Consider the following 25264-nt stretch of genomic DNA (forward strand, 5'->3'; position numbering starts at 1 on the left):
CTCTAAAAGGCATTTAGTGATTTTTTTTTCTTCACTCGCCACTGAACACTTAAATTGCATAATTGAGAAGAATTTAATAACTGTCTGCAAATATTTAGTGCATTGTTGGTAGTCGGATATTAAATAGTAATTAAGACCAGAGAAGAATTATTTATGGTGGTTGAAGCAGGAATGCAAGGAGAAAAATCAAAGGAAAAAAAGTCACGAAGGGCACTTAGCCAGCAGAGAGATCCACTTTCTGCCTAGTTGGTCCCATGGGAATGCAGGAACTGGGTTAGCAGTACTTGGGGCTAGAGTCTGTGTTGTTCAGTCACTTGAAATTGAGAAGATAAAGGTGGAAGGTGGGACATATTTGATGGTTTAACTATAAAGTGAATGTTTCATGAGTCCCCTTTGGTATAATGGTATTGGAACTATTCTTGCTTTTTCTGTAATAGCTACATTTGCTTGTGAATTGAGAACAGTTCCCATGTGGGCAGTGGAGTCATAAAGGAAAGTGTCCTAAGGAAGTAAAGGAGACGAGGTATATTTATGAAACTTTGAAATTCTTTGGGAGAAAATAATGCAGGCGTTTTGTATTGTAGTTGTTTTTTTAAACTAGCCATTTCAAAATGATTGTTTACAGGACACCTTTTTATGAGACTAGCAAAATATCACTTGGATATTGCTTGAACTGTATTGTCAACAGTTGAGTTCTTTATATTGAATTTTCTAATGGATAATGGCGAGATTTCCAGATTGTGAGGGGAATAATAACTGATTTATAGTGTTGCAAAATTGCAGAGTCTTTGAGGTAGAAGGGACCTTTGAGAACATCCATTTCCACCTTTACCTCAGTAGGAATTATCTTTAATGCCCCTGAAAATCAGCCATTCAGTCTCCACTTGAAAATCTCTAGTTAGGGGGAACTCATTCCCTCAATGTATGATTTAGCTGGGTGACCATGAGTGAGTCATCTCTCTCTTCTGACCTTCATTTTCCTCTTCTGTAAAATGAGAATGGTGATACTTAAAACTGTCTACAACATAAGGTTGTTGTGAGGAAAGGGTTCTGTAAAACTTAAAAGTATTACTTCATGGGGATTTACTGTTATTCTGAGGCAACACAGTCTACTTTGGTGTACTTCTAATTGTTAGAAATTGAAATTGAAAAAATATAAAAATATATATATATATAATTATATATATAAAAATATAATTCAAAATTATTTTATATGTGTGTGAATATATATATATTTTCAAAATGTGTGTTTGTGTGTGTGTTTGTGTTTGTGTGTGTGTGTGTGTGTGTGTGTGTGTGTGTGAACATGTTTCCTTTGTACTGCTAGGAGAGAACAGTTTGGAATGAGGAAGGGACTCCTTGATTCCCCAAATGGTTTCCAATCATGTCATCTTTCTAGGTTCTCTTTTCTGGATGTGTTGTGGTTTGTCAATGTCTTCCTAAAATATGGAGCCCAGAATCTAGCACAATATTCCGGGTACGGCAGGATTCTTATTGCCCTCATTTTAGATACTTTGCCTCTATTAATGTAGCCTAAAATTGAGTTAGCTTTTTTTTGCCTAATGTGCCACATTGTCTTACCCAGAAGAGGCACTTAAGTCATATTGTTTTATTGAATTACATGTTAGATTGTTGATTCATGTTGATTTTGCAGTCTTGCGAACCATTGACGAACCATATTCCTATATTTGTGTGGCTGATTTTTGAAAGTAACTGTAGGACTTTATACTCATTCTTATTAAATTTCATCTTATTACATATAGTCTATCATTTTGTTCTGTTGAGATCTTTTTAGACACTGATTCTATTATTTAACATGTTAGCTATGCCTGTCATCTGAAAACTTGTTAAGTCGTATGTACCTTTTTTCTGGGCATTGGATAAAAATGCTGACCATAGAAGAACTAAGGACAGACCAAAATTATAGAATCAAAGACACCCAGAATTGAGTCTTCAAAGTTCATCTTATCCAACCTATGCCTGAACAGGTATTCCTTCTATGATATCCTTCCCCCTCTTCCCCTTTCCCTCCTTCCTTCTTTCTCTCTCTCTTTTCTCCCTTCCTCTCTATCCTTCTCCCCCAGCTCCTCCCCATCTCCCTTTTTTTAATTGTATTTTTTTGATGAACAAAAAAACCTATTTTTTTCTCTCTGCTGCATTACCCTCTCCTAACATGAAAAAAAGGAAAAACAAAGCTGTTATAACAGATATGCAGAAGTCAAGAAAAGCAAATCTTTACTTTGGCCACGTTACAAAAAAAAAAAAAAAAGAAGAAGAAGGCTTACTCCGTACTCTGAGTTCATTACCTCTTGTCAAGAGGTGAGTAACATACTTAAATCCAGTCATCACGTTTGATCATATTTGGTCATGGCATTGAACAGAGTTCTTAAGTCTTTTGAGTTGCTTATTTTTACAATGTTATTTTATAAATTGTTCTCTTGGTTCTGCTAACTTCATTCTTGCACCAGTTTACACCAGTCTTCCTGATGAAAATCATCCCCCTCATCATTTCTTATAGTACAATAGAATTCCACTATATTCATATACCATAATTTGGTATTTTTTGTGACCCTCTCTAGTTTCCAGTGCTTTGCCACCACAAAAAGAGCCGCTATAAGTGTTTGTGCATGCAGGACCTTTTCTTCTTTCTTTGTTCTCTTTGGTATATAGGCCTTGAAGTGGTATTTTGGGGTCAAAGGGTATTTGGGGCATAGTTCCAAGTTGCTTTCTAGAATGGTGTACCAGTTCATAGCCCCCACCAACAGTACATTAATGTGTTTGTCTTTCCACAGACTCTCTAACGTTTGTGCTTTTCATTTTTTTGGTTAGATTTGCCAATCACATAGGTGTGAAGTGGAACCTCAGAGTTAATTACTAGAGATTTGGAGCATTTTCATATGGTTTTATATCTATATATGTATTTATATCTATCTATCTATATCTTGGATTTTTTTCTCTTGAGAACTGCCTGTTCACACCCTTTGACCATTTATCAGTTAGGTAATGACTCATATTTTTATAAATTTGATTCAGTTTCTGTCTTGAAAATAAGACCTTTATCAGAAAAACTCGCTCAGTTAATTTTTTTGTGAACTTTCTAGGGTTCTTTAAGAAAATCATCATATCCTCTGCAAAATGTGACAATTTTGCTTTCTCTTTGCCTGTGCTTGTTCCCTCAATTTCATTTTCTTGTCATATTGCTAGAATTTCTAGCACTAAATCAAATAGTAGTGGTAGAAATAGACATCATTGTTTTACCTCTGACCTTATTGGAAAGGCCTTTAATATTCCCCCATTATATATGGTAGCTGGGTGGCACAGAGGATAGAGTCTGGGCCTAGAGTCAGGAAGACTCATTGTCCTGAGTTCAAATGTGGTCCAGATGCTTACTAGCATTGTGACCCTGGATAAGTCTCTTAGCCCTGTTTGCCTCAGTTTCCTCATCTGTAAATTGAACTGGAGAAGGAAATGACAGACCTCTCCAGTATCTTTGCCAAGAAAACCCCAAATGCAGTGAAAAATATCAGACAGGACTCAATAACAACAAACATATGAAGCTAGCTCTTAGTTTTAGATACATTCTATTTATATTAAGAAAGGGTCCATTTATTCTTATATTTTCTAGTGCTTTTAACAGAAATGGATGTTAAGGGAATGGGTTTTTTAAAAACTTTTTCTAAATATATTGCCCTAATAATATGATTTTTGTTGTTATTAATATGTTCCTAACATTGAACCAACCCTGCATTTCTGGGCAAACCCAACATGTTCATGGTATATACCTTATGTTGCTGTAGCCTTTTTGCTAGTATTTTATTTATAGTTTTTGCATCAGTGATCTTTAGGGATATTGATGTATAGTTTTCTTTCTCTCTTTTGACACCTTCTGATTTAGGTATCAAGATTATATTTGTATCATAGAAGGATTTTGGTAATATTCTTTCTATTTTTTCAAACCATTCAGGCAATTTTTGAATTGTCCTTTGAATGTCTAATAGAATTGGCTTGGAAATCTATCTGTTGCTATGGTTTGTTTGTTTTTTCTTTGTGAGATCATTTATATCTTTGTCAATTTATTTTTCTGGGTTATTCAGATTTTCTATTTCATATTCTGCTAATCTAGGCATTATATGTTTTGTAGATATTTGTCCATTTGTAGACAATTGCATCTTCTATAAGAATCCTTTCTCAACCCCTCTAAATTCTAGTGCCTTCCCTCTCTTAATTATTTCCTATTTATTCTATATCTCTATATCTTGTTTTGTACATATTTCTTTGCTTATCGTTTCCCCAATTAGATTATGAACTCCTTGAAGTAAAGGACTGTCTTTTGCCTCTTTTTGTATCCCTAGTGATTAACACAGTGTTTAGCACATGGTAGGTGCTTAATAAATGTTTATGGGCTGACTGAATCCATTTCATTTAAGTGGCATATAATTGAGAAAATAGTTTCTAATAATTTCATCATTTGCTGTGAATTCTGTTTTTTATATTAATAAATTAGCATTGATTTATCTATTATTATTTCCCACCAAAACACCAGCTCTTAATCTGTTTATTAAGTCAATGGTATATCTGTTTCCAATTTTGTAAAATCTTGTTTTTGACTTTTAGGATTTTCCTTTTATTGTTTAATGGGGTTTTAAGTTTTTTGGTTTTGTATTTTTATTAGTTGCATGCCCGATTCATTTATCTGGGTTTTTTTTCCCCTTGCTTTTTTTGATGAAAATGGTTAGAGATGTACATTTTCCCCTAGTGACTACTTTGGCTACATATTCCAAATTTTGGTATGTCATTCTGTTGTCATTATACTTAGATTAGCTGTTGTTTCTGCAGTTTGTTCTTTGACCCACCAGTTCTTTAGAATTAAATGAATTATTCTCCAATTAATTTTTGGTTCTTTATTCAGTGATCTTTTATTAAATATAATTTTATTGAATTATAAGTAAAAGATTTTTAATATTTTTGCTTTTCTGGACATGTTTGTGAGGTTTTAATAAAAATGCCTTGCATAGGTGGAAGATATGTATATTCTTTTATTTCTATCTAATAATTACCTAAGACCTATCATTTCTAACTTTAAAAAAATTATATTTAATCCCTTAATTTCTTTCTTTTTGTTAGATTTTTCTTGGTCTCAAAGGGAACACTTTGGGTCATGCACTTTTGGAGTTTTAGTGTCTATTTCTCCTGATAACACCTTTAGCTTTTCCTTTAAGAATTTAGGTGCTATTGCCTTCTGGTGCATATATGTTAAGCATTGATATTAATTCTTTGTCTATGAATTAACAGACCACTCAGCAGAATGTAGTTTCTCTGCTTATGTCTTTTAATCAACACTATTTTTGCTGTTGTCTTGACTGAAATTTTGATGGCTATGTCTGCTTTTTTTAGTGAAGCTGAATCATAATAGATTTTGCTTCAGCCCCTTCTTTTAACTGTCTTTGAATCTTTCTGTTTCTTGCAAATAGTACATTGTTTTCCAAATCATTCTGCTATCCTCCTTTATTTTCTGGGTAAATTTGTCCCATTAACAATTATGATTGTTAATTGTGTATTTCTCTCCATCCTATTGGCTTATACTTTTTTCTTTGTTCTCTGCCACCTCTTTACAAAAAAGAAGCGAGAGAGTATTATGCTCAACACCAGTGTTCTTTGCTTGATCCAGTCAGCTTATGCTCCATGCTTTTCTTCTCTTCTCCCCCAGACCATAATCACAGGTTCTTACCCTTTCAAACTCCACTTTATACTCCATTGCCTGTGGTGAGAGTTTGTTTTGCTTATGAGTAATACCTCCCTGAATTTTCTCTCCCTTTTATTCCTTCTTCTCCTCTTTCCCTTCCATTTCCCTGTTAAGTGTATTTCTACGCCATTTCTTTGTGTGTGTTCTATCTTTCTTTGACAAGTTCAGATGAAAGTAAGGTTCAGGTATTGCCTATTCTTCCCACCCTTTCCTCCTTTTCTGAATAGTCTTTTACTTACATACCCCAATTATGTGAGATAAGTAACCCCAATCTTCTTCCCCACCTTTTCATTTTCCCCTCCCACCACAGCTACTTGGTACCTGAATTCTTTCTTCCTAGCTGCTTGCAGTATTTTTTTCATTGACCTGGAAACTCAGGAGTTTTCACTTTGGGGTTTCTTTTAGGAGGTGACTGGTGAATTCTTTCTATTTTCACTCTGTCCATGGTTCTAGTGGATATGGGCAGTTTCCTTTTGTGATTTCATGGAATATGATGCTCAGGCTAATTTTCCCCCTTAATCATGGCTTTCAGAGAGTGCATTGTTCTTAAATTATCTCTCCTTGACTTGTTTTCCAGATCAGTTGTTTTTGAAATGAGATGCCTTATATTTTCTCCTATGTTTTCAGTCCTTTGACTTTGTTTTAATATTTCTTGTTGTCCCATGGAGTCATTAACATCTGTTTGTTCCATTCTAATTTTCAAAGAGTCTGTTACATGGGAAAGGTTTTGTACCTATTATTTCAAAGATGATAACTTGCCTTTTAAGTCTTTCTTCCCAAACTGTTGCTTCTTTTCCCATTCTTTCTTCTAGCATTCCCATTTCATCTACAAAATCATTTTTTAACTCTTGATTTATTTCTTTTCGAAATTCTAGTTAACCTTATATCCAAGCTATTTTTCTTGGGAGATAGGGAAGCCAATAAGCATCTACTAGGTGCTTACTATGTTCCAGATACTGTGCTAAGCTCTTTGCAAATATTACCTCACTTGATCCTTACAGACCCTGGGAAGTAAATACTATTATTATCCCTATTTTACGGTTGAAGAGATTGTGGTAGACAGAGGTGAAGTGATTTGCCCAGAGGCAGACAGCTAGAAAGTTTCATTTGAACTCAGGTCTTCCTGACTCCAGACCCAGCATTCTATCCATTGTACCACCTAACTGCCTATTAGCTCCGTTTATAAATATTTTGCAAGTAGCCCTTTCTTCTCGGTTTGTGTCTGGGCCATCCCTGGTACCACACATACTCCTTTATGGTGGGAATCTTTGTTTATTCCTATACTTCTGGAAGGAATATCTGGGTCTTGTTTGGCCCTGATCTGTGTTGTCTGGAGTCCTGCTACTGCTTTCTCGACACATTGAGTGTTGTTTCCTTTCAGAGTCTCGGGGCAGCTCAGACCAGAGACTTGCCAACATATACCCCAAGTGGTCTGACCTAGGGTGAAGTCTGAGCTTTGCAAGCTCTCAAACCCAGTTGACTCTGGGAGATTGCGAGCTTGTGAGGGCATGGGCTTTCTTTTGCCTCTTTTTGTATCCCTATGCACATGACTCGTGTACAGTAGGTGCTTAATAAATATTTATTGACTGACTGACTGCCTGAGACACACAGGTTAGTTTTGTACCTGGTTGACTGCTGCTGGCCCAACCCCCCGTCATCTAGCTGGTAAATTTTGCAGGTTCAGAGTGATAAAACTACAGAATCCCTCCTGTTTTCAGCTCCCTGCCCAGGTTTCTCAGTTGTAAGCCTCAGACTGGGCTGGAGGCCAAACCCAAGACCCTACTCTAGAGTCAGAGTGACAGATGCTGCTTGCTTCTATCCCTTTCCTGGTTTGCAGCCTCAGACCTACAACCAACCCCTCCACTTTCTCCAGGATGCGGCCATCAGCTGCCCCTAAGCTCAAATCCCCTCCTCCGTCCACAATGGGTCTGGGATCAAATTCTGCAGTCAGTGAGCCAGAGCTGCCTGTTGGCTGCTCTTCCCATTCTATCCATGGCAACAGGACTGTCCCTCTTAAGCAGTGACTGTTTCTTGCACCAGTACATAGCTATAGCCCCTACTTTAGACCCAGGGCATAGCATCTTCCCAGATAGTTCTGGTTCCCCACGGCTTCAGACCTCTGCCTGTCTCCTTAGTCTGACCTTGGCTGGAAAAATAACTCACTTCAATTTTTCTTTGGATTTCTTGGTTATGACTTGGTCTGGTTCTCTTTATATGTCTGCTGGGAAAGTTTGGAGGTAGAACTTGGCTCTATTTCTTCCTCCCACTCCACCATCTTTGCTGGTCTCTTGCCCAGTCTTTCTGAAGCTCTCTAGAGAAAGCTTCCCAGTCCACTTTTGGACAACTCTTTTTTATTAAAAAGTTTTTCTCGTGTTGTTGTTCAGTCAATTTTTTCAGTCATGTCTAACTCTTCATGACCCTGTTTGGGGTTTTCTTGACAGAGATACTGGAGTGATTTGCCATTTCCTTCTCCACCTCATCTTACAGATGAGGAAACTGAGGCAAACAAGATTAAGCTAGTAAGTGTCTGAGGCTAGATTTGAACTCAGAAAGAGGAGTCTTTCTATGTTCAGGCCCATTCACTATGCCACCTACCTGCTCCAAGTTTGACACAAAATCTATTTCTCTACAGTTTCTACCTGTTTTTCTTACTCCTAGAATAATCCACTAGAGACCCCACCCCCTTCCAGGTTAACATCAATCCATTAATTACTACTCTTTTGGTTAGGACACGCCATTTGTTTTAAATCCTCCTAACTATACTGTCATCTATATAGACATCCATAAGGATATCTTGAAAAGCTTGGTCAGATGCCTTTTGAAATCCAAGCATTCTGCTGATCTATCAATCTAAATAAAGTGTTTTGGTTGTCATCCTTGTCATCACTGTTGTCAGAGGCTCTATGGTATGGTAGATAGAGAGCTAGCCTCACAACCAGGAAGTTCTGGGTTCAAGTCCTGCCCCCAACACACTCTGGCTGTGTGATCCTGGCCAAGTCACTTGGCTTTTCCATATTTCAGGCAACTCTCTTAGAGAAGGTGCTAACCACCATTGGTAGAAGCAGCTTCCTCATCTCTCTCCTTCTCTTAATAATAATAGTAATGATAATGATGATGATTACAAACTCTCTGAATTATAAGGGACCTCAGATGACATCTGGTTTAATAGGACAAGAATCCTATCTTCAACAGTATTGACAAATGACGATCCTTCCTTTGCTCAGACCTCCAGTGGGTGGCCGCCATTACCGATTTTCACAGCTCAAGTTGGTTATTCTCTTTCGGTTTCTTTTTCATTAAGAACTTAATAATTATCAAATAAACACAAAATATCAACGTACAAAGAAGAAAGAAGAGTAATGTATCTGAAACTGTGACCTTCTCTTATATAGTTGGTTTTTTTAAAAAGTTTGTGTTAAATTTAACAAGATAGTAGTAAAATTGCCCTGTATGTTTGTGTCACCCTTTTAACAGAAGAAAGTGGTTTTTTTTTTTTTAATTTCTTTCTCTTTGTGTGTTTTATTGATGCTCTTTTCTTTAGCAGCTCTAATTAGTAGGAAGTTTTTCCTGACACCAAGCCTAAATTTGTTCTTTTCAATCGCAGCCTCTTGCTTCTCCTTCTGCTCTCTGGGGCCAAACCGACCAAGTTGAATTCCTTTCCCACTAATACTTAATAGCAACAGCACACACTTATCTAGCTATTAAAGATTTACAAACCTCTTTCTTCCTCACCACCCTGTGAGGGAGGCAGTGGAAGTGTTATTCCCATTTTACAAATATGGAAATAGTCTCTAGGAGGTAAATTGACTTGTCCGTTCTCACGCAGCTCGTAAGTGCTGAACCTGGAACACAAATACATCTACTTATTTTGCCTTGCTTTGTACCTAAATTAGTATCTGACATTCAAACTTTGCTGTCAGTGAGGCCGTCCTTTTTCCTGTGCCACCAGATTATATCTCTGCAAAGCAGAGTTGTACAGGGGTATATTTGAAGGTGTGGCATCTGGCACCCTGGCACCAATGTGATGTTTTTGTTTGTTTTGCTTTTTAATGATGTTTGCCTCCTATTACATTTTGTGTTCATTCCCCTAGCTTAGTATTTGCTTCATCTTACTCTGTGCAAATTCAGATCTTAGCTGTCACCACAAGACCTTCAGTGTGCTAGCTATAATATTTTTCAAGTGATTTTTTGCAATATCCACTCAAGCCAGAGTGGGGACTATAGAATTTATGTCATTTGTTCCAGTCTGAATTTGTATCTGCATTTCATACCCTTCTGGGGGTATCACTTTAATTTACTCTTGAAGTCTGAATGCTATTTATTAAATGCCTGATCATTTATAATATCATCACTTTTAAGAGTTCTTTATTATCACTTAATTCCTCATCATAGCTACTTTGAAAAGTTATTGATGTCATCTTAATTTTTTTTAATGGGGAAATTAATCTAGGAGCTTTTTACTCTCAAGATTTGCTAGGAGTTACAAAGGAAGTCAGTGCTAAGAGCCTAGTATTGTTATAGAAAAATACAGGATTAGAAGTGGAAGGTGGTCAGCTAGTGTACCCCTATCATTTAATTTACCAGGAAACACATAGCCAGTTAGTGCCAGACGTAGGATTAAAGCACAGATCTCTCTGAGTCGGAGGCTTATCAGATGGTAGATTTGTAATTGTAAAGGACTTTAGAGAGTATCTGGCTCAAAGCTCTCATTTTACAGATCAGGAAACTGAGATGCAGAGAGAACCCTTCCTTCCAGCTCAAGAGCGATGCTCACAAATAAACTGCCCCAAACAACCTACAGTTCCAGTTCATTCCTGGCCAATTAGCTCATCTTAGCTTCTGTAACAATAGAATTAAATAATTGGGGACATGGCTTGTTTCTTATGGTGATGGTACTGATGCTGCCATGGGTGTGCACCAAACCAATTCTCAGAAGTCTTTTAAGAGCGTTGGACCAGGTCATGCGGAAGCTCCTTGTTCTAGTTAATCATGGTGAAAAGAGGATAATGTAATTTTTGGAGTCTCTGAGTTGTGACATTGCAGCCAACACCTGCTCTTTGTGCCTTACAGGGACAAATGGAATAATCTGATAGGATCTCACTCCACTGTACAGACCTTCTGTTGTAACAGTGAGCTGGATGCCAGGAAAACTGGGCTTTTTAGCTTGACTCTGGTAAGTGGAGTTTCTTTCCAATTAACACCCCTGTTAACATCTCTCTTTCTCTTTCATCAGCAAGAATCTGCCCTTGAAGCCATAACCCAGAAAGACTGTAGTAGTCCTTTTTCTATTTGCAGGCTTGCTTTGTTTTCATATTTCTCTCCAGCCTGCAAAGCAAATACCAAAGGATTTGTAAGAATTCATTAGGCGTGAGAGTGGAAAGCATGTTATGCTATCGTAGTTTGGTTTTCACTATTATTTTCTTTACACAAAAAAATCCCACGTGTTTATTGCCTTTTTTGTCTTCTTTTCTGAAGTCTACCCCAGATGTTTTCTTATGATATGGAGATTTTCTGCACTGTAAAAAAAAAAAAATTCAAGGGGTTTGTAGAAAGTAGAAATGCATTTTGGAACTTTTTTTTTAATGGGGCAAAACAGATATGTTAATGTGACTTTAAAAAAATTGTAGTATTGTTTTCCTTCCAATACACCATTACTCTGTTAAGCCTCAGACATAATTTGGTTCTGTGTGTCAGAATCTCTCTATTTAAATGTTGGCTATTTTAGTAACTGTATACTTGGTAGAGCCTGGTGAGATAATGTGACTTGAGCTGTAAGAAATAAGAATCCCATATAATGTTCAAAGCAGCATTGTTGAAGCTAGAAATAGGGTTTGCATAAGTGTACTTCTGTTTTTTGCCAAAATTCTGCCTCAGTAGTCTTCTGCAATGCCTTTGGGGAACGGGAAGAATAGAGCATCTAAACTGTTCATCCTCTCCCAACCTTTCTAGGAGGCTAGAGGTTGCAGTTATCCCTGGTTAGGTCAGAGATGGGAAGCCTTTTTCCTACCAAGGCCCACTGACCCAGAGAAATAATTCAGGAGAAGGCTATAGATAAGTAAAAAGCAATTTAATTTACTTTTTGGGGTGAGCAAGAGCTTTAGATAGATAGAGAATTGGTTCTACTTACTGGCTTTAAAAATTGAGAACATAAAACTGTCTAACATCTACATGGCAAACATGTACTTCAGTTCTGTGCCATGAGAAAATAAGTAAGGAAAGACAGGCAAAGGTGCTAGAAAGAAATAGAGGGGAAAAAAAGCACAGTGAGGGGATACCAGACATCAGAGATACAGCCACAGAGCATGAGAGAGCCTCATGTAGAGAAAGTGAGAAATGGACATCGTGAGAAGCCAAAGAGACAGAGGTGAGTTAAGGGTGAAGGTAAATTGTTTAGGCGACATCTTGTTCTTGGGCTGTAGGGAGCAGAAGAAGTTATCATGCATTATCATTGGCCTTTGAAATTGTGCTGAGCTGTCTAGCATCCCTAGCCCTTTGTTTATTTTTTTAAATTTCTATCTTATTTTTATTGATGCTTTTTATTTTGATACTTTATTCATTTCCAAACAGATCCCTCCTTCCTCCCCTATCCAGCTGGTTAAAAAATATAAAAGAAATAGGAAAAAAAACCCAGATCAGTGATATTAACCAACACATCAACCACGTCTGACAACATATGCAATGTTTCATACCCATAGTCCTCTGTTACTTGAGTGAAGGTGGGGAAGGTGCATTTTCTCAACTCCAGGGCCGAGGTTGATCATTATAATTACCCAGTGGCAGTTTCATACTTTTGTTCTTTTTTTTTTTTACATTGTTGTCATTGTTTATGTTGTTTTCCTGGTTCTGTTTACTTCAGCATATCATTTCATATAAGTCTTCTCATGCTTCTCTGAATTCTTGGTAGTCTCCATTTTTTATGAGCACAGCAATATCTTTTACATTAATGTACTTACTGTCTTTGTATCTCTGACCTCTTGGTATATGCCGTGCAGTGATGGATACTTAGGTTGCTTTTTAAAAAAAAAAAAGTAAATTTTTTTTCCCAATTACATGTAAAAGCAATTTTAAACATTTGTTTTTTAAAATTTTGAATTTCAAATCCTCTCCTTCCCTCCATCTTCTCCTTCCTCATTGAGAAAGCAAACAATTTGACATAAGTTATACATGTGCAGTCATGCAAAACATATTTCCATGTTAATCATGTTATGAAAGAAAGGTCAGACTGAAACAAAAAAAAGAAACCAAGAAAAATAAAGTTAGAAAAAAGTATGCTTTGATCTGCATTCAGTCTCCACCAGTTCTTTCTCTGGAGGTGGATAGCATTTTTCATCATAAGTCCTTTAGGAATTATCTTGGATCGTTGTATTTTTGAGAATCGTTAAGTCACTCACAGTTGACCATTGTACAGCATTGTTATTACTGTGTACAGTGTTCTCCTAGTTCTGCTCAGTTCACTCTACAGCAGTTCTTGTAAGTCTTTCCAAGTTTTTCTGAGCATCATTTCTTATAGTACAGTATTATTTCATCACAATCATACCACAGCTTGTTCAGCCATTCCCAAATTGATGGGCATCTCCTCTGTTTCCAGTTCTTTGGCAGCGAAAAAGAGCTGCTGTAAGTATTTTTGTACACATAGACCCTTTTCCTTTTTGTTTTTTATCTCTTTGGAATACAGACCTAGTGCTATTGTTGGATCAAAGGGTATGCATGATTTGAAAACCCATTGGGTATAGCTCCGAATTGCTGTTACAGAATGGCTGAATTAGTTCACAGCCCCACCAACAATGCTGTACTGTCCCAATTTTCCCACATCTCTTTTAACATTTGTCACTTACCTTTTCTGTCATATTAGCCCGTCTGATAGATATGGGGTGATACCTTAATTATTTTCATTTGCATTTCTGTCATCAGTGATTTAGAGCATTTTTTCTTATGACTATAGATAGTTTTGATTTCTTTTTCTGAAAACTGTCTATTCATATCCTTTGACCATTTTTTCAACTGGGGAATGGCTCTTATTTTTATAAATTTGACTCATTTCTGTATTATATTTGAGAAATGAGGCCTTTATCAGAGAAGCTTGCCGTAAATTTTTTTCACACTTATGATTTTTATGTATCTCCCTTTATCCTATTCTCGCCCTGTTTATCCTACACTTCTCCTTTCACCTTGTCCATCCTCAAAAGTGTTTAGCTTCTGACTACTGCCTCCCCAATCTACCCTCCCTTCTAACAGTCCCCCACTCCTCTTCTTTAGTTTCCTTCCTCTCCTACTTTCCTGTAGGGTAAGATAGATTTCTGTACCCAACTGAGTGTCTATGTCAGGTCTGCACAACATACAGCCCACTTGGGGTCCACCAAAGGATTTCAGGCAGCCCTTGAAAAATGTAGAGGATTAAAAGAAAGTAAAAATGTAACAAGTGCTTTGTCCATGCCCTGCTTAACCTGCCTTCCACTAGTCACTATTGTGTCTGTCATGTAACTTGGCAGATAGGTTGCCACTGTGTACTCTCTCCTGTTTGTCATGAGATCCACAGCAACCAATCATCAGTCTGTCTCTAGTCTGAGAGGAGCGAGAGTCACATCTTTTTGCTGTGTTTTCAGTTGTTACTAAGTGTAAGCAGTAAGAAAACTGTATTAAAACTTGTACTGCTTAGCAAAGTAATTTTTTTAACATTAATGTGATTTCATGATAAATAAAAATCTTAAGTAATAAATGTAATAAATTGATATTAATTGAAATTTCCTTTTTAAGAATATGGTTTATTTGCAAAATAGTTTAATCATTAATTTTACCTGTACATGGAAAGTAAGCCACTAAACATCTATCTGCAACCTGAAGAAGTTTAGCCTGTTTTAGTTTTGGCAAGTTTTGCAGGTCTAGTCTATATTATTCCCTCTTTGAGCCATTTCCAATGAGAGTAAGGTTCACATGTACCCTCCTACCTTCCCCATCTTCCCTTCTACTGTAAAATCTCTTTTATACCTCTTTTATGTGAGATAATTTCTCCCACTCCACCTCTCCCTTTTCCCTTCTCCCAGTGCATTCTTCTTTCTCACCCCTTAATTTTATTTCATTTTAGATATCATTACATCACATTCAACTTACACCTCTGCTTTCTGTCTATGAATACTCCTTCTAACTGCACTAATAATGAGAAGGTTTTTAGGAGTTATATTTTCCCATGTAGGAATATAAACAGTTTAACCTTATTGAATTCTTTATGATTTCTCTTTCCTGTTTAGCTTTTTATGCTTCTCTTGAGTCTTGTATTTGAAAGTCAGATTTTCTATTCAGCTCTGGTCCTTTCATCAAGAATGGTTGAAAGTCCTTTATTTCATTGAATGTCGATCTTTTTCCCCCAAAAGATTATACTTGGTTTTGTTGGGTGGGTGATTCTTGATTGTAATCCTAGCTCCTTTGCACTCTAGAATATCATACTCCAAGCCCTCTGATCACTTAATGTAGAAGCTGCTAAAGCTTGTGTTATCCTGACTGGCTCCACGATATTTGAATTGTTTCTTTCTGACTGCTTGCAATATTTTCTCTTTTACCTGAGAGCTCTGGAATTTGGCTTTAATATTCCTGGGAGTTTTCGTTTTGGGATCTCTTTCAGGAGGTGAGTGGTAGATTCTGTCAATTTCTCTTTTACCCGCTGGTTCTGGGATAGCGGGGCAATTTTCCTTGATGATTTCTCAAAAGATGATGTGCAGGGTCTTTCTGAACATGGTTTTCAGGTAGTCCAATAATTCTTAAATTGTCTCTCCTTGATCTATTTTCCAGGCCAGTTGTTTTTCCAGTGAGATACTTGACATTTTCTTCTATCTTTTCATCCTTTTGATTTGGTTTTATTGCTTTTTGATGTCTCACAGAATCATTAGCTTCCACTTGCTCAATTCTAATTTTTAAGGTATTATTTTCTGCAGTGAGCTTTTGTATCATCTTTTCCCTTGGGCCAATTCTACTTTTTAAGGAGCTCTTCTCTTCAGTGAATTTTTGTATATCTTTTTCCGTTTTGCCAACTCTGCTTTTTAGGACATTCTCTTCATTGGATTTTTGTGTCTCTTTTACCATTTGGCCTAGTCTGTTTTTTAAGTATTTTCTTTAGTATTTTTTGTGCCTCTTTTACTAAGCTGTTGACTCTTTTTTCATGATTTTCTTGTACTTCTAGCATTTCTTTTCCTAATTTTTCCCACCTTTCTTATTTGAGTTTTAAAATGCTTTTTGAGCTCTTCCAGGAATTCTTTTTGGGCTTGAGAGCAATTCCCATTTTTCTTTGAGGCTTTGGATATAGCAGTTTTGACTCCTGTTACCACAGAAACTTTCTATGGTCAGTTTCTTTTTCATTGTTGTTGTTTGCTCATTTTTTCCAGCCTATTTCTTGATTCTTAACTTTATATTTTAAAGTTGGGCTATGCTCCCAAGATAGAGGGGGCACTGTCCCAAGTGTCAGTTCTGTGCAACTTGTTCTTGGGGGTCTTTCAGTTCTTCCAAGGTGGTATGATCTAAGGAAACGTATGTTTACTACTCTCCTGGCCTGTGCTTTGGTCTTTGAGTGACCACAGCTCCTTCCAGCAGCTCCTTCAACATTGACTATTTCTATGTTTTTGTCATCTTTGCTAATTTACTGCATATGAAATAAAACTGAAGAGGTGTTTTGGTTTGTATTTCTCTTTTTATTAGTGATTTTCTCTTAGATCTTTCTGAACTAGGAACCAGATTTTCTGTTTTAAAACAGGAATTCTGTTTACAAATTTGAATGTTCAACCTTCAAGTCACCAAACATTTATTAAGTGATCACAGTTGTTAGGCAGTATGCCAAGTGCTGGGAATACAAATACAAGCCAAAAGAAAGATAGTCTCTCCTTTCAAGGAGATTAATATTCTAATGGGGGAAGACAGCACATCAGGGAGAGGAATTATTAGATGAAGGTGCCAGTTGAGAATGTCTGGGAGAGTCAAGAGTGCACCATAAACATATGGCTAACCTGGGCCTCCTCCTTAAAGTGGAGGGTCAGGGAGAAGCCAGCCAGTCAAAGGGAGAGGAAGCGTCCTTCCAAGGTATAAAGTCCAGGGGAGGAGTGAGCTTCCCGGGTGAAGAGGTTTCTGGGGCCTTGTTAGAGAAAGTCCAGGAGAAGAAGACTTGATCTGAAGGTGACCTTACCTGTCTTTCCTTCTCTTCCCTGTCAATGCTGACCGTCTGGGTGGGATTTTGAAAGTCTGGCATATGTGTGAAGGAATCATTTAGACTTTTAGAAATTTATTTTGCAGCTAAACTAGGTCCAAGTCAACTTATTCCTTCAATTTGGGTAATTTCTTTTGTCTTCTAGGGCTGTCTTTTTGTCCTCTCTTTGTGCAATTTTTGGTGTAGTTGGATCATGGTAAGAATTAGCCCCAAACTTGAAGTGGGAGGTAGGGGTGGGGAATGAGAGACGCTTTCAGGAATAAATAGGTTAAACATCATAGCTATTCAGCTATTAAACTTCCATTTGTTGTTGTTCAGTCATTTTGGTCATCTCTGACTCACCATGACCCCATTTGGGGTTTTCTTGGCAGAGATACTAAAGCAGTCTGCCATTTCCTTCTCCAGCTCATTTTACAGATGAGGAAACTGAGGCAAACAGGGTTAAGTGACTTGCCCAGGGTCACACAGCTAGTAAATGTCTGAGGGTGGATTTGAACTCAGGAAGATGAGTCTTCCTGACTCCAGGCCCAGTACTCTATGCACTGTGGTGTCACCTAGCTATCCCTTTAGCTTCTATTCACCCTGAGATTATAGTGTTTCCTCTGGCTTTTGCAAAAGAGGTTAGAGAAACTTGCCTGAGTGGAGGTCTTATCCTTCTTTAAGGCTGGGGTGGAAGAGCTTTCCTTGTTAAAGGAGAATCCTTTGTTAGGACTTTGGAGAGATCTCAATAGTAGCCCCTAGATTTTGGGCCATGTTCTAGTTCCTCTCTTCCTCTCCTCTCTGCTTCTCCAACTGTGACCTGACCTTATAACTATACATCTGTCTGTTCCTGTTCTCCCCATATTGGTTCTTGCCTGTAAGCTCCCCAGTGCCATATGGCTTTCCTGTTCCAATGAACATTCTGTCCCATCTCCTGACCTCCAGCTTTGGCTATAATTTCTGTGTTTTGGATATAAGTCTTTTGACTGCGAATGTGCTTTTCATTTTTCCTGTTAGAGGACAGTCTGGAAGGAGGAAGGGATTCCTAAAAGGGTTGTTAGATTTAGGGACTGGGGTACCCCAACAGGTTCTGGCAAAGTTAAGCTATTCACTTTGAGAATGAAAGGTTTTCAGTTTTGCTCTCTCTGAAAATAAGGTTCTAATAATCTAGATAACAAGAGGCCCGCTTGATTTTTTGAACTTTTAAGTTAAACTTCATTTGTAAACTGTTACTGGTGCATAAGTAATTAGGAAAAGTCCTCTACTCCCACCTTCTCCTTAAGTACTTTGAAAAGAGACTTATACATATCCACTTAATTGCCTTCTAGCTTAGCATTCTCAGTGGGAAGGCTTGCCCTGTGGCAGGATCCTGTGTTCAGTGGGATGTGCACAAATTACACTCTAGTCATCAGGCTAAATTTGGCTAATAGGGAAAATCAGAAGGAGCTGCAGGAGGCTTTGGGGGCAGCATTCCCAGGTCAGTGTGCTCTCTGACTCAGTGAAGGATTCCACTTGAAAGACAGCCAGCTCTTCTGCCCTCCTGGCGAGCCCTCACTTGCTCTAGATACTCACCACATTAATTAGGTCACTCTTCGGTGGGATAACAACTGGATAACATCAAGGTTATAATATTAAAGAAGCTGAGGAAGACCTCCCATGTGTGTGTGTGGGGGGGGTTGTTTGGGTGGGTGTGTGGGTGTGTGTGTATAGGGGCAAGGGATGGTTCTTGTTGGGTGATTTACAGAAAGACCTGAACATGGGTCATGTGTATTGTAATCCAAACTAGTTGAGTTCCCACACTGATGAAATCATGGATCCATCAGAGTAACCAATTGGTCAATCAAGAAACTTTTAAAAGTGCCAGGCAAAGGGTGATAGTGAAACTGTTCTGCCTTCAAGGAGTTTACAGTTGGGGAAATGTTTAATGGAGAAACTGGTGCCTATGCTTAGCCATGAAGGAAACCAAGGGCTTCTAAGTGGTGGAGGTAGGGCAGGAGGGCATTTTAGGCAGAGGGTGATATCCAGTACATAGACATGGGGCTGGGAAGTGGAGTGTCACATATGAGGAAGAGCAAGGAATCCTGTTTAGCTGGACCATAGAGAGTGAGAACAGGAATGGTGTATCATGAAATGGGAATGGTAGGTTTTGCAGTCAGGTTATAAAGGGCAGGAGGTTTGTTAAGTATTGGGAGGAAGGTGTCTGTCTCTCATTTGGCATGGCATTTGAACTTTTAAAAAGTAAATACCACCCTTCTAGCTTAAAAATTCACATTATTTTTTTTAAATTGCCATTTACTGCGTTATCATGTGATGGTGGGAAGCATAACTATTCCTGTAATACTGAAGATGAAAAAAAGCATATTTCTTCATCTGCTCATTTGAGTCCCTTGATGAGAAGAGTTTAGCTTCCTTTAGCAAGGTTATTCATATTATCCAACAAGGTTTTATTTTTGCCATTGTTTTAATCATTCAAAACTCACCTCTAATATTATTCACTTTATTAGCCTCTTGGTTTTGTTGCTTAGCAGTTTTATTATGTATGTGTTTTTTTAATTTATTTCTAAAAAATTAATTAATCTAGTTTTAGTTTTCAACATTCACTTTTATAAGATTTTGAGTTCTAAATTGCCCCCCTTCATCTACTCTGCCTTTCCCAAGATGGCATGCAATCTGATCTAGGCTATACATGTATGATCATAGCATTAATCATGTTGTAAAGAAGAATCAAAACCAAAGGGAAAAACCATGAGAAAAAAAACACAAAAAACAGCAACAAGAAAGAGAAAGTAGTATGCTTCGATCTGCATTCAGGCTCCATAGCTCCTTCTCTGGATATGGATAGCATTTTCCATCATGAGTCTTTTGGAGTTGTCTTTAGATCATTGCATTGCTCAAAAGAGTTAAGTCTAAAAACATTGGTCATCACACAATGTTGCTATTACTGTGTACAATGTTCTCCTGGTTCTTCTCATTTCACTCAGCATCAGTTAATTTAAGTCTTTCCAGGTTTTTCTGAAATCTGCCTGCTCACCATTTCTTATTGAACAATAGGATTCCATTACATTCATATACCACAATTTGTCCAGCCATTCCCCAGTTCATGGGCGTCCCCTCAATTTCCAATTCTTTGCCAACACAACAAGAGCTTATATATGTGTGTGTGTGTTTTTAAAATAAATTTTATTAATCTTTACTTTTCATATTACCTCCATTTCCCGATGTGTCCTTGCCTCTCCCTGAAAACTATCCCTCATAACAAAGAAGAAAAAAGAGGAAGAAAGAAAACCAGCAAAATTAACCTGCTTACCAGGACAGTTAGGTGGTGAAGTAGAGAGTGCTGGGCCCGAAGTCAAAAAGACTCCTCTTCCTGACCTCAAATCTGGTTTCAGATACTTACTAGCTGTGTGACCCCGGGCACATCACTTAATCTTATTTGCCTAAGTTTCCTCATCTGTAAAATGAGCTGGAGAAGGAAATGGCAAAGCATTCCAGTATCTTTGCCAAGAAAAAAACTCCAGAAGGGGTCACCAAGTCAGCCATGACTGAAAAATAACTAAATAACAAATCAGTTTATCAAAAAGAAGTCTGACATTATATGCAGTTTCATTCCTATAGACCCACACTTCAGCAGAGAAGCAGAGGAGGTATTATCTCATATCTCTTTTTGGGGGCCAAATTTATAATTTCACAGCATTCAGTTTTGATTATTTTTGTTATTCTTTCCATTTCCACTGTTGTAGTCATTGTATATATTGTTTTCCTAGTTTTGCTTACTTCAGTTTGCATCAATTCATCGAAGTCTTTCCATGCTTTTTTTTATATTCATTATGTATATTGTTCCTCTGGATGTAGTCACATTCCATTAAATTTATGTACTCCAATTTGCCTATCCATTTTCCAAATGATGGGCATCTACTTTATTCTAGTTCTCTGCTGTCACAGAAAGTGCTGCTATTATTCTTTTGGTGTATATGAGACTTTTCTTTTTTGTCATTGACCTTCTCAGGGTATTTTCCTAATAGCACCTCTGCATCAAACATAAACATTCCAATTACTTTCCTAGTATACTTCCAGGTTGTTTTTCAGAATGATTGGATCGCAACTATTCTGGAGAGCAATTTGGAACTATACCCAAAGGGCTATAAAAATGTGCATACCCTTTGACCCAGCAATACCACTTCCAGAGCTGTATCCCAAGGAGATCATAGAAATGGGAAAAGGTCCCACATGTACAAAAATATGTATAGCAGCTCTTTTTGTGGTGGCCAAGAACTGGAAATCAAGGTGATGCCCATCAATTGGGGAGTGACTGAACAAGTCGTGATATATGAATGTAATGGGTTACTATTGCAATGTAAGAAATCATGAATAGGTGGATTTTGGGAAAACTTGGAAAGACTTATATGAACTGATGCTGAGTGAAGTGAGCAGAACCAAGAGAACACTGTACACAGTAACAGCCACAGTGTGCTATGACTGATTTTGATAGACTTAGCCCTTCTTAGCAATTTAAGGACCTAAAACTTTTCCAAAGGACTCATGATGGAAAATGCCATCCACATCCAGAGAAAGAACTATGGAGTCAGAATGCAGAGTGAAGCAGATGCTTTTCTCTTTTGTTGTGTTTTGTTTTGTTTCCTTTCTCATGGTTTCTCCCATTCATTATAATTCTTCTGTGTGACAAGACTAATGTGTTTAATAGGAATATATGTGTAGAACCCACATCAGATTGCACGCCATGGTGGGGGGAGAATTTAAAACTTATGGAAATGAATGTTGAAAACTACAAATAAATTAAATTTTTTTAAAGAAAAGAATGCCTGATCAATTCGCAGCTCCACCAATGATGCAACTTAGTGTCCCTGTCTTTCCATAGTCTCTTCAACATTGACTCCTCCTATCTTTTGTCATCTCTGGCGATTTGCTGAGTATGAGATATAACCTCAAGATTGTTCTGATTGGCAGTTCTCATTAATGATTGGGAGCATTCTTTCAGATGATTATTAATCATTTGCAGTTCTTTTTCTTGAACATTGAAAAGGGGGAAGAGAGAGCTAAAAATTGATCCACAAATATTTAAATACTCAAAAATAGTATATGGCAGAAGTATCAGCAGTTCATTTGTGTGTGTTACCTTAAGCTTTGAAAACTAAGCTAAATTTCATTTTGATATTGTTTGTAAAGCTTTAAAAATTAAGAGGATTCTGACTCAGATTTGCCTCTTTTATGTGGTAAGGAAAATATTTATGTTTGTATAAATGGTAACGTAGGTAGTAACATGTTTGTTCATATTTCTTTTTGCAGCCTTGTACCTAGATAAATTTAGGTGAAATGTTTATCAGCTTGAAGCCTCTCCATATGAGCTCGTCATTCCAGCGTCTGGTTCATGCTCTGGCCTATTATAGGCAGGGTTCCTTAAGACTCAAAAAACATGGCCATCTCAGGAACCATCTGCACACAACCAGGACAGTCTATTCAGAAAAGATCACTCCAGTGTTCACCAGAGCCTTGGCATATGGGGACAAAGTTGCCCTAGTTGACCACCGTGGACAGTATACATACAAAGACCTTTATTATAGAAGTCTTCGCTTGTCCCAGGAAATATGCAAGATTCACAACTGTTCAAGTGGAGACATTAAAGGAGAAAGGATCTCCTTCATCTGCTCCAATGATGTGTCTTATGTCATTGCCCAGTGGGCATCCTGGATGAGTGGAGGCATTGCTGTTCCTCTGTATAAGAAGCATCCAGCGTCTGAGCTGGAGTACGTCATCCAGGACTCCCAGAGCTCTTTGGTCATTGCCGGCCATGAGTATGTGGATCTTTTGACGCCTGTTGTTAACAAGATAGGGGTGTCATTTTTGCCCCTTACATCCAAGGTCTGTGATGGAGAAGCTGATGAACAAGAGCGTGCTCCCCAATTAGAGTGGAAAGATAGAGGGGCAATGATCATCTACACAAGTGGGACGACAGGAAGACCCAAAGGGGTCCTAAGTACACACCAGAATCTACAAGCGATGGTGAGTTGACTTGTTTGTGTTGTTGCTCTACTATCTGCCCCTGGTGGGAAATGTTTGAGGGAGGGTTTGTGATTAACCAATTATTCTCTCAGTTGGAGTTCCCTGGCTTATGAGCTGATAACCTGAGGCCAGATTTGGAGGGGAGTTCATTTAATTTTCTGTAGGATAACTAAAAAGGCACCACTGTCTTAGCTGGTTTGTTGTTGTTGTTCAGTCGTGTCTGACTCCTTGTGACCCCAGTTTGGGTTTTCTTGGCAAAGATATTAGAGCCGTTTGCCATTTTCTTCTCCATCTCATTTTAGAAATGAAGAAACTGAGGCAAACAGGGTTAGGTGACTTGCCCAGGGTCCCCCAGCTATTAAGTCTCTGAGGCCACATCTGAACTCAGGTCTTCCCCTCTCTAGGCCTGCCACTCTGTCCACTGCACTGTCTAGCTTGCCCCCTTAGCTGAATTAGTTCTTGGCTAATTTTGAATCATGTGAACATCACATGTCATTTAGCCAAGTAATCTCTTCCCTTTCTAACTAACCCTCCATACAGTTGCAAGTGATTTTCTTTAAGTGCAGATCAGACCGTATCATTCCCTTACTCCATAAATTCCAGTGGCTCTCTATATAAACACTTCTGTCTGGCTTTTAAAGCTGTTCACAACCTGGCCCCAGCCTATCTCATCAGCCTCACTGCACGTTACGCACATGTCTGCATTCTGTGGTGCTACCAAACTGGTCTTCTCTCTGTTCTTCACATACGGTGCGCTGCTCCCCCGATCTCCGTCTTTGTGCTGGCCATCTTGTGTGCTGCCCTCAACTTGAAAGAATCCCTCTCTTCTGCTAGGATGCAGCTCAGGAATCAGCTTCTAAATGAAGCCTTCCCCAACTGCTGGTGCCTCTCCAAGCCCAAATTTACTTCTGCCAATTTTGTCTAGGTCTATATATGTACATGCTGTCTCCTTGAGAGAAGGGATTGTTTCATGTTTGTCTGTTTCCTCACGCACTAACCCATTGCCTGGCACAGTCATATTAGGCACTCAATAAATGCTTCCTAATTGATTAAAAGATGTAGTCATGTATCATTTTTTATTAACCAACAACATCACTTTTGGAAGATAAATAAGGTAAAATGATTAAGGCAATAAATACATTAAGTGGCACAAACTTATTTTAAATAAATAGTGACTTTATGGGAAGTAGTATGGAGAGACTGCTGAGTTTGGAGTCAAGAAAACCTGAGTTTGAATCCTGCCTCTGATCCTTATTAGCCTTGTGACTTCTTGGGTACCATTTTCCTCATCTGTAAAATGCAAGGTTGGTTTAGTTGCCTCTTAAGTTTCTTCCACCTCTAACATTTCTCATTTATGTGTACGTATTTTTTTTATTTTTAAGGAAATATTTTAAATTAAATCATTATTCTTTCTTTAATCATTTTTGGTGACCACTTCCCTGGAAACTTGCTTGTTACCCAATATGTGTATTTCAGATTGAAAAGCTAACGGTCGTTAGTTAGTAGCTTTAGATAGGGAGTGTCATCCAGGAGCTTCCTTATTTAAGCCACAGTCGTGCTCCTTGATGCCTGTCTGTCACAGCGCGCTGCAAGGCCTTGTTTCTGCTTCCTTCCAGATAACGGGGCTCGTTGACAAATGGGCCTGGAAGAAAGATGATGTGATCCTTCACGTCCTTCCATTGCACCATGTCCACGGCGTGGTCAACAAGCTGCTTTGTCCCCTCTGGGTGGGAGCTACCTGCGTCATGCTGCCTGAATTCAATGCCAAAGTGGTAAGTCTGATGAGATTGGAGATTGGCCTGGGAAAAATTCTTCAGTCTCTGCCTGTATTGTTTGGTTTCACAACCTACAAGGGTCAGATGATATTCTGTGGCTTATAGGATTCACCGCTGTGTCGCCAGCTCTTTTATGTCAGTTATTTTGGGGGTAGGGGGTCCTTTTCTCCTTGTTTTCTACCTCTTGGGCATTTTGCACCTTTTTAGCATTTCTTTCAGAAGATGAGGAAGATCAAAGAGAGGAGAGGAAATTCCAATTAACATTTTTTACCAGCATATGGCATTGAGGTATAGACCATTGGGCTTGGAGTCAGGAAGGCTTGGGTTCAAATCCTGCCTCAGATGCTTACCAGCTTTTCACCCCTGGTCAAGTGACTGAATCTCTGTGAGCCTCAGTTTATTCGCCTGTAAGTGAGCGAGCCTGGCCTAGATGACCAGTCAGTCTCTTCCAACTCTAAATCTTTGATGCTACAAGCCTGTCACTTCCTCACAATATCCCAGTCTGTCATCAAGGAAAACAGATAGTTCTCCAATGACACTCTGTATGGATTTGGTTCGTGTATA

At 38.2% G+C, this 25264-nt stretch overlaps 1 protein-coding gene across 1 annotated transcript in view; it reads left to right on the top strand.

The window, feature by feature from the left end:
* The window catches only part of ACSF3 (acyl-CoA synthetase family member 3), a 239946-nt gene that overhangs the window by 18952 nt on the left and 195730 nt on the right, over positions 1-25264 (top strand). Inside the window, exons 2-4 of the mRNA XM_036752516.1 lie at positions 10814-10916; positions 22212-22925; positions 24542-24697. Coding sequence (XP_036608411.1) covers positions 22239-22925; positions 24542-24697 — 843 coding nt within the window. The 5' untranslated portion in view covers positions 10814-10916; positions 22212-22238. The remainder of the gene's footprint in view (positions 1-10813; positions 10917-22211; positions 22926-24541; positions 24698-25264) is intronic.

This window comes from Trichosurus vulpecula, chromosome 3 (genome assembly GCF_011100635.1).
Source record: "Trichosurus vulpecula isolate mTriVul1 chromosome 3, mTriVul1.pri, whole genome shotgun sequence".
NCBI classification, from domain to species: Eukaryota; Metazoa; Chordata; class Mammalia; order Diprotodontia; family Phalangeridae; genus Trichosurus; species Trichosurus vulpecula.